Source organism: Apostichopus japonicus, chromosome 2, assembly GCF_037975245.1.
Source record: "Apostichopus japonicus isolate 1M-3 chromosome 2, ASM3797524v1, whole genome shotgun sequence".
Classification (NCBI taxonomy): Eukaryota; Metazoa; Echinodermata; class Holothuroidea; order Aspidochirotida; family Stichopodidae; genus Apostichopus; species Apostichopus japonicus.
Window position 1 is genome coordinate 26147235 of NC_092562.1, and position 10655 is coordinate 26157889.

Below are 10655 nucleotides of genomic sequence, written 5' to 3' on the forward strand. Positions count from 1 at the left end.
CATGAAAGAATCGACGAAACGAGAATAAATTGATATTTAGTGAGGTACTACCTTGGTTTTGTTTTTATTTCTTGAGAAAAGAAGAGCAAATTCCGAGCACTCGTCATCTTACTCTTTATCATACAGTTTTTCTAAAGTTTTGTATTAATGAAACGTGAGGTAGGTATGCTGCAATCATTTCGACAATGATCGAGTTATATCAGTGCCTTGCAAATTATATGTTGTGTTTAATAAGACTTCCTTGTCAGTTATTAGTGCTACTGTGTGCATACTTTTTTCACATGTAAAATCGGAGGCCTAGTTTCGCGAAATAGTTTTCGTAGTTTTTCACATGCAGCAAAACATTAGTACAACTTGTACTTCCTAACCGACTTTTGGCATTCTATTGGTTACTTCGTCTCTTGGTCACTAGCTACGACACAGAAAAACATTTTCTCTTAGTATCCATTGTATTATGTGCACCTTATACAGTACTTAACTAGGAAGAACCTTAACAATAACAGGACACTCTCTGTAGGCCTAGCCTATTGATTTTGTAAAGATCTATGCCTACAGCTTAGCGCTACAAGTACTATACAACATACTGACAAACTTTACATGTGGGTAAATAAACTTAAATTGACTGGTCAGCAGTTTTATCCATTCCAACAGGCAAAATTGTTTCTCAAAAAGATTGCTACATTATATGATACGGTTTTGATAAGTCCTGACTCCTGAGTTGAGTGGATTTTAAATTATCACACTAAGAATTGTAAACTATCATGTGATATTTTTCATAGGTATACTTGGGCTACTCTAGGTTTATTTATGTCTTCATGGATGTTTTAAAAATCTTAAGAGGTGTTTAGAGACCCTATGAGTAGTGACTGAATGATCATACCCTTCTATACCAGTCTGATATCTTAACTTATTTATTGGATGAAAATGCTTGAATCTTGAACTGACAAGATTATAACATTTAGTATCCACTTTCATGTCATAATGGAAAGATCAAGTTGTAATTTATTCTCTTTCGTTTCTTTTATTATACCCCGGCAGAAGAAATGGATTCTCCAAACCCTTTTGAAAACTCTCCTGCTTCATCACGGCTTTCGGAAGCAGACAACGTTATAAATGAGACCAATGACGAAAGAGTCCTTGCAGACGATGACCTCCAGAGTTTACAAGAACATGAGTACCTGGAGAACAAACCAGTTACAACAGCAGAGCCTCCAGAGAAGGATGATGATGCTGCTGAAGGACATGAACCAGCAAAGCTGGCTAAGAAAAGTTTTGATCTCTCTGAAATTGGAAGACGCCTCTCCTCACCAGGTGACGATGAAGATACATCAGAACCAATCTACAGTCCAGTAACTCTGAAACTTCCTCACATAAATTGTCAAGAGAAAATTGTAAGATTTCTTCTCTTTCTTTATGTTAACTTTCGGCAACAGGAGAGAGCGTAAAAATTCCTTACATTGGCATAATTATGAGGTGTACAATTTTTCTCTTTGATTTAACTAAATGTGTCATTTTCAAGGTGAAAACAAGAAGGAAAGAGGAAATAGGGAAAATGTTAACAACCTGATTAACTGCAAAAGACATGTGTAGGTAAATGAAGCTACTGTAAAAAGGCCTGAAGTTTTGATACTAGCAGGATCTTCTTCAATTAGTCAATCTAGTTGAAATGTGTCTGTATTGTCCTATTGTTTCATTCAGTGCAGCACAAAAAGTTTTGTGTCAAAGTAATTAATATCCATGTACCATTTGTTTGCAAACCTCTGATTTATTTGTGCTAATTTCATGTTTTCTATTGATATACTAAATTAACAAACTATATTTCAGGCACCTCTTCTTTCAATCCACGGTCAAGTGTGTCCCCACAAGCACATGTTTTATATTTAATACATGTTGAATATTATATGACAACAGTGCAAATTGATTTAGCAACACCTTTGTAATGATCCATGAGTCATCGTCTGATAAAGAAACACATTGTGTGTTCAAAGTATTTCAAGAATGTACCATAACCTTGTTTGTAGTACATTATTCCGACTGTTCATGAATGTGTTGTCATCTGTGGTCAGATCAAGTTAGATTGACATCAGAATGTGTCACATCTGTTCATAAGGTCCCCAGTTCGAGTCACTCCAAGATTAATGTATGTCGTCCAGTTACGAAGTTGTTGACAATTGACAATTCATAATCATGGACGTTAAATATGAATGTAAGAGACTGACTTTGGTCAGCTTGCAGCTTTGATAAGCCAATGAGGCTTCTTCGCGAGTTCCTGTTTGCAGGAGGATCTAAAAATACATGTACATGTACATGTACATGTAGTGATTCAACTAAAACTGCAAACTTCAAAGCCCCCAAAATTACATTATATTTGGAACCGGGTCAATATTTGTCGATGACAATTATTGCTTTGAGGGGTTTCAAACTTATGTTAAAATGGCGCTTCTAAACTAGTCGTATCGTTTTCATTTTATTCAGATTATCTGCATTGATCTCTCGGAGGAAGTCAATAGGGTACCATTCTATTCAAGAGATGGGTGAGTACAATACATATGAGTTCATTGGGGACACTGCGCAGAATAAGGACCTGTAGTAACGAAAGATTATCGAAAAAGAAGAGAATTTAATAGTCTGCCACGGTCAAATTTGTTTCCCAAGGAGCCGTTTAAAATTTATTTTTCAAATTTATTGTTTACAATTTTTGCCTAAGGTATGATTTTTGTTAAATTAACTCAAATCCGCTTTAATATTTAGATCAATTTCCCTTGCATCACCAGCACATACAGTTACTGTGTTTTGTGTGGTGTATTTGATGTCATATGGTCCGTAATCTCTACTTACTACTGTTGGCATAGTAAGAAGATTTAATCATTACCGCATCTGTTGTCATCATTATTTGAGGCACTTTGGAGACCAAATTTTGCAGATGATCCAAATTGTCATTTTCTCATTCATAATCATTCAAACTAAAAATAAATATGTATAAACTTGAAACTTCTGGAAGATTTGTGTGTTCTTCCCACAATATACAAACAGAGTCTTTAATATGCACTAAAGAGGTCATTAATGATATATCCAGGGATGTGCTCACACTGGGTGGCACCGGGCGGCTGCGCCCAGCAGTTCTGAATGCCGCCCAGCACACACAGCATTTTGAACACTTCCGCCCGGCACTTTTTTTATGATAATTTAACAAATTTTACCATAACCAAATTCTGGGAGAAAACATGGCACAGAATAGGAAAATAGCACCACCTACAGTAATTTGTCCAGTGGGGAGGGGGTACCCCACCCATGAGATCCCTCTCCCAGGGTGTGGATCACACTACCGCACAATCTGCCCAGCACTCAGATATTCCTGAGCACATCCCTGTATATCCATAATCTTTTCAACTGACATGAACTTTGTCATGAGCGTTTCAAATCACCACACAGATATTTTTGACGTGTGTCACTCTAATTTTCTTGATAGTACCAAGCAAGTTCCGTTAGATGTAATAAAGCGGTCTTTGATGATTTACATCCGCACCAAGGTGGAGATGAATCACAGGCATCAGTTTGCTCTTGTCATCTTCCAAGAGTCATTTGTTTGGGTGAGACACTTTATTAACTTATCATTAACTCCATGTTAAAAGAGGCATCACTTGATGGTATAGAAATTCAGTGATGAATGCCTTACCTAACTTTTGTTACCATAGTGATGACTGCCTTACCTAACTTTTGTTACCATAGTGATAACTGCCTTACCCAGCTTTTGTTACCATAGTGATGACTGCCTTACCCAGCTTTTGTACCATAGTGATGACTGCCTTACCCATCTTATGTTACCATAGTGATGACTGCCCTACCCAGCTTTTGTTAACGTAGTAATGACTGCCTTACCCAGTTGTTGTTACCATCTTGAAAGCTTCTGAACACAGAGATTGCCACAACATTATAAATACCATGCAAATAGGTATTCAAAAACTTAAAATGAAAGTAGATTAATAATCTGTTTTAAGGTTTAAATTTGAATCTTTATTACCATTTTAGCATATTCAGCAAAGTTGGTGTCTCCGTAAGGTTCCTTTCAGCAACTTGTGTACATTCTTGCATACGTCTCTTGTCATACATAATAAAAAGCACAAAATATTAGATTTCAAACTAATATTTTGTGATGTAACAAATATTCTAACTTTTTCCATCAACAACATTTTTGTTGGGAAATTCTTTGTGTTCATATTTCACTCTTAATTTATGTTTGTTTACGAAGAAAAGACGAGTCGTGAGCTATTATCTCTTTAAATACAAAGTTATTTACAGTGCGTACTGCGTAGCCTGCGTAGGTTGTCTTTGCTAAGGTATCTGGAAGCAACGTGCTCGATAAGTTCAACATAGTATGAACCTTAGCCCAAGGTCATTTCAAATGACACAAACCATGCCATGCTGAAAACTTGAAAAGACAACAGAGAAGAGTTGCTCTTATCTCTCCCCATTTGGTGAGAGACTGGATGGTTAGCAGTACTTTATTTAGTGATTTTGTTTTATTTAAAGTGGCTTTGAAATGAGTTCCTTCCACATTTTGTTAGGAAGGATAAGTTTTGAAAGCCTCATAAAACACTGACATGATAAAAGGATTTCTTGAAAATATAGTCTCTCTTAAGATTTCACTTTTAAATACATACATACATACATGTGCAATTGAAAGGATTATAACTGATTGTTTGAACCAAAGGACTCTTCTACCTTGGTGTATGGGTAACGCTCTAGTATCACTTCAAATTGACTTGCTTACATGCTTCCTCATCATTGCTGCACTTGCATCGACTAACTTATTATTTTATCTTGAGCATTCCTTAGCCTTATTTGTGTCTTAGTAATATATTACATTTTGGCAATGTCATTGGCATTTACAGGTCCAGGACTTTACATCTCACATAGATGACTTTCTTCACGTCATTCAAGATCTGACGACTGACGGGCGGGAATCAGAATCGTGCAATCTAGCTTCACTCTTTGAAACAATGTAAGAGGAAACTTTTCCTTTTTTCAGAACGTTTTTTGTTGTTTTTGTTGTTGTTGTAAATTTTGGATGCACTGATCAGTTTCTCAAAATGAGAAAATACACTGTTATGTTTTGAAAGTAAATTGTCCATTTAATGCTTGAAAGATGCATAAAGAGGACATCATCTTTTTTTAAAATTTATTATTATTTTCTTTTTTATCTGATGGCATCTCATCTCATCTGTCTTCTTGCCTAGAGGCAAATAAGGCCTTAACAGAGCGTCTCCATTCATCTCGGTCGCCAGCTGCGTTTCTGGCCTCATTCCAGGATCTCCAACCAGCCCTCTCTCTCTCTCTTTATCTACTGTCCTGCGCCATGTTGTTTTTGGTCGCCCTCTCTTTCTCCTGCCCTCTGGTGCCCAAGTCATGCTGATGTTGCTGTCGTTGTTTGGGTTTTGGCGCAATATATGCCCAATGAATTTCCATCTTCTTTTCTTAATTTCGATGCATAGTGGTCCCATTTTTGCTCTCTTTAGCACTTCCTTTCACCCATTCTTGCCATCTTATCCCTAGCACTCTCCTGAGGCATTTGTTATGAAATATATCGCTCTTCTTTTCATCCCCCTTATTCTGATGGCATCTATGGTACTCTTATTATAAAAGTGAGAAAGCTAATGTCTAAGCTAATTTCTAAGCTAATTTCTAAGCTAATGTCTAAGCTAATTTCTATTAGTAAGATTAAATTTCTCGGGGTAATTATTGATTGTAATCTCACTTGGCAAGAGCATATCCATAGTTTATCCTCACAAATTGCAAGTGGAGTCGGTATTATTGGTAGACGTAAATATGTGCTACCAAAGAGCGTTCTTCGCACTTTGTACTTCACTTTGATATATCCTCATTTTACTTATTGCAGTACTGTATGGTCGTGTACCAGGCAGTCTTACTTGAAACGTCTGTTTCTTCTGCAGAAACGAGCTGTTCGACATATTTGTCATTGTGGCCCTCGTAATCACACTGATATTCTATTTAAAACATTAAATTTATTGAAACTTCAGGACAAAATCAATCTAGGAACTGCTTCAATCACATATCGTTTCATACACAATCTGCTACCAGACGCTCTCTCTAACTTTTTCACAATCAATTCCCTCATTCATAACTACAATACACGGAATCCTCAGCTTCTTTAGCATACTGCAAATCGCACAACTTCTTCCCACTCAAGCCTTCGTTATCGTGCCACCAATCTTTGGAATATTTGTTTTACATTAATGGCTGCATAGAGCAATATCTTGTTTGTATGAGCAATCCCCAGAATTAAAGGTATATTTCAGTCGCAAGTTTATTTGTGTTATATAGTCAGAGAAATATGAACTGAATGAAATGATGCTGTGTGTCAGGCAATATTCCTTTTTCGTCAACACCAAAAGCATTGTGAAGATTGTGCCTTGATTTATGTTTTAGTAAACATGTATGCAGATCGTTTTTGGTCATTCTTTGCAGACATGACAACATCGTACTTCCAGATGTTGAAAACCGGCAACTTATTCCGCCACCTTACACTATTCGTACACTCTTCATATACGGCAGGTCAAATGTTGTGCCCGCATTTGAAGAAGAAAGCAAAGTAAGTTCTGTGATTACCCTGTTTTGTATTTTCTCAGAATATTAGAATGGGGTTATTTCAATTTAAAGATGAACGATAGTGATTTTTCAGCATCGACGAAAAAATTTTATTCAAGAGTATTCTAGTTGGTTTCCATATTACACATGTGAAAATTCAAGTCAATCCGATGTTGGGAAAGGCTTAAAAAAAATTCCTAAACTAGTTGATTTTTTAAACAAAAATTGGGCTTTTCGCGAACAGCGATATGATGATCACGTGATCTACAGTGACATGTGACGTCATTATGATGATAACAAAGTGAGCTCGGCGTAGTGTACTTCAGCAGTGTGCACTGAGTGTGTAAGTTTAGTTGCAACCTACTCTTATATTGGACTCGACAAACAACCTAAACCAGAGAGGAGATTTGATACACTGCGTGAGACATTTAACGGTCTAATTTTAATAAGGTGTTATTGTTCCTGCTTTTTCTTGTCGTTTTAGTGAAGCCGACTGCCCCAATGTAAATTACGGAATAATCGGTCATAGAGCCATCTCGGGCCCAATTGAAATTTGCGTGTGGCAAGGTCACTAAAGTAAAAAAAGTTTGAAAGATTGATGCTTTTATGCCGCAGTATTTGTATATATCCCGATAAATGCAACAGTAAGTGTTGGAACTGGAAGACATGTCAGACGTGAACAACCCAATGACTATGTGAGGAGAGAATCCACGTACAAATTTCAATTGGGGCATGGACGTCTCTTAGGCAGAGTTTTTTGGGCAGAGATGTGTTCATACCCTCCAAACCACTTTAAATGTAATACGAATAGCAGGCGCGTATCCAGGGGGGGCGTTGGGGGCGCGCGCCCCCCGGGTAAGAAAAAGAGGAGAGAAAAAAGAGAAGAGAAAAAAGAGAAGAGAAAAAAGAGAAGAGAAAAGGGAAAAAGAGGGGGGGGGGGAAGGAGGAGGAGAGGAATGGAAAAGAAAAAGAAGAAAGAGAGAAAAAGGAGAAAAGGAGGGAGTAAAAGAAAAAAACGCCAAGACACCGGGAAGAGAAAGAGGAACAGTGACATCATTACAGCGCTGATCCCTATTATATACACAGGGAAGCCAGTGACGGATCGAGGATTTCGGAAGGGGCGTGCGCCTCACCCTACCCCTTACACCTTGCTATGAAACCAACTGTGGCTGGTCTCGAACTCGACCGAGTCTTCGAGTAACATGACGCATTTAGGGAAGGGGCGACCGCACCCCCCCCCCTCTGAGCAGATTTTTTTATGATATCGCTAGTAATTTCAAAATAGAAAATGCTTAGATGCAACTAACAAGGTCTGGGAAGTGTCATTTCCAGCGATCTGGGAGGCATTTTCGGCCAAAATTTTCTTGTACGCTTCGCGCCAACTCATGGTGGCGCTCCGCTTAGATAGCTTGCCTACATGCTTCTCCCCTCCCTTGGCAAATTCCTCACTACGCGCCTGTTCGAACCTGTAAAGGAAACAGCAGATATTACACCATATCAGTGAGCATGAAAATGGCGTTCCAGGATGAACAGCCTCAAAACAGTCTATGTGTGTAGTAAAAGGCGAAGGAGCCCAATTTGATTTGGGGAGCTGTAACGACTTGCCCGAAAAATATAACCAACATTTTCGCGCTCCGCGCGCGTTCAACATGATGATGTCAATATCATATAAGCAAGCATCGGTTATTACATCGCATGCCATCATGTACCGTACGGTCAGTGAAAGTCGCGCAGTAATACCGCGGGATGCTCATGTAAACAACGAATTGTCCTATGTAGATGGAGAAAAAGCATGAAGGTCCAATTATGTCAAAACTCTCTTTTACATTAGTAATGGCGAATTAGTCGGCCAAGCTTAGAACTTTATTTTAATTACCAAGGAGATAATTTTTAAACTATTCATTTCATTTAGCTACATCATTGCAATTTATTTTTCTTTCAGTAGGTGCCCGAAAAATTCTCAGCATATTGCCCGAATTTTCAAAAAGAAATATTTCGTTAGCCCCCCCCCACCCCGCCTCCTTCACCTATGTGTGTAGTGTTCGGTTTCGGAAATATCTGGTATTTTTTTTAATTCCTTCAACGAAGTGTTATAATAGCCGTTATTTGAGGTTTCAGTATTTGTACACCAATAAATTAACTGTGTCTAAATTTTCTAAAATTTCCTGGCCAACATTCTTCATCATACTTCCTTCTACTAGTGCAGTTTTGACCTGTCTGTTAGGGGTTCAAGGAGGTTTTTCTATATTGGTTGTCCGTAGATGAAATTTTTTGCAACATTATGGGTATGTTTTGAAGTGAGTTTAATCACGAGAAATGTGAATTTTGAAATTCTGAACAAAAAATGGGCTTAAAACCTTCCAAAGTAGGGCTGTCGGGTATTGTGGGCCGCGACGTAGAATCACCTACAAAAAGCAATGATCCACAGGAGATTCGATGATGAAGTCGAACATGATGTGTGACTGCTGACAATCTTCAAAAAGGTTATGGATGGGGGGAAAAAAACTTGGTTCTCAGGCAAAAGTGTACATCTGGTTGGTCATTTTCAAGCCCCAGAAGTGTCATTTCCGGTTATCTGGGGGGTATCAAAACCAGAAATTTGCTTGTACGCTGCGCACCAACCGATGGTGGCGTTTCGCTTAGATAGTAATTCGCGCCCCCGGGTTAGAAAATCCTGGATACGCCCCTGAATAGGAAATGTATGTATGCTTGAGCGAAACAAAACATTGTGTAAGTATTACTTACGGTAGCGCACAGTCACTTATGTTTGCAGAGTGTGAAAGTACCGTTTGCGGACCTACGTGAAGTTGCCAGGGCTAGAATACGATTCCTCCTGAAGCCCAAACCACGAGGCATGCATGTGAATGAACGCAATAGGCATTGCATGTAGTGAGAAAATTGTTCGAGCTATAGACTAACTACTCGATTGAGTTCAAATGTGGTTGTATTTCAAGCTCAGTAAAACTTTTCTGTTGGATTTAATGACGCACGGAACAAGGAACGTTTATGTTTTACAGTAGGCCTATACAAGCGAATCTACTTTGTTTAGAACTTTGGATTTTCTTTCGGATGTTATACTAAACTACGTTTATATCATCACTATTGTTATTGTGCCAGTTTGACTGGTAAGTGAGCACATTCATACATCTCTCTGTATAAAACCCGCCAAAAACGTGATCTTGAGATTTACGTTACTTTGGGTCAGCTTGCGAGTTGCCTCTTCAGATATTGGGAAATCGTTGCGAAATCGCCGCAAATTTCGTAAAAAAAACTTGTAAACACGTGGTGAAGAAATCAAGAAACACCATGATATTCATTATCTATGAAGACTTAAAGAAGGGGTTTGGGGACATAATTATCCCCAGGGCCTGACCTGGCATACTCTGAGTTTTGTGACAGAAGTAATGATTGAGTATTGAATATATGATGGGAAAGTTTCTCGATCCTTAGCCAGTTAGACAGGGAGATCAAGACATTTCTTCAGGTCATCAGAAGACCAATAATAGTCTTTTGATGATGGAAATAAAAATGAATGCGATATTTGCAGAAATTACCAAACTTATTTATTTTGCAGTGTTCTCCACATTTCAAATTCTTTTCTGTAATCCCAATTGTCTTCATTCTCAAGCTCAATCTTTCTACGTCTTCCAAATGTTTGAATTTATATTTTCTATCTTATATTCCTTTCTAGGCTCAGCAGAGGCTCGTAGAATCTCCTTACTTCTTCTTTGATGTGTTTTATTTACATGAACCTCCCAGTGAGCTGAACAAATGCAAAGTAAGTGACGTGTCATGCTGGTCCAATGGCCATATTCATCCTTGCAATCAACCTATTAACTAATATTGACTCAAAGTCCTGCCCTGCACACACCAGTGGTGTATTTAGGATGTTTGATGGGGAGGTGGGGAAATGGGGGAGCAGGGGGGCGGGGTTGGCAGGTACTGGAGGCAATCAACCATCTAGAGCAAGAAGGGGCCTCATTTTGGAGAGGTGTACACTACACTTTGAGAAAATTTTCTTCATATGAGGGGGTTAGATGTAAAATGCT

The 10655-nt window shown here is 38.4% G+C and overlaps 1 protein-coding gene across 2 annotated transcripts in view; it reads left to right on the plus strand.

Annotated features, from left to right (window-relative positions):
- Positions 1–10655, plus strand: part of LOC139984110 (BRISC and BRCA1-A complex member 1-like) — a 14239-nt gene continuing 3584 nt past the window's right edge. Inside the window, exons 1-7 of one of the 2 annotated variants that reach the window (XM_071997828.1) lie at positions 1–159; positions 1039–1391; positions 2476–2534; positions 3470–3590; positions 4893–5002; positions 6487–6610; positions 10298–10384. In XM_071997828.1, coding sequence (XP_071853929.1) covers positions 1044–1391; positions 2476–2534; positions 3470–3590; positions 4893–5002; positions 6487–6610; positions 10298–10384 — 849 coding nt within the window. In that variant the 5' untranslated portion in view covers positions 1–159; positions 1039–1043. The remainder of the gene's footprint in view (positions 160–1038; positions 1392–2475; positions 2535–3469; positions 3591–4892; positions 5003–6486; positions 6611–10297; positions 10385–10655) is intronic. The other variant, XM_071997834.1, reaches the window with a different exon arrangement.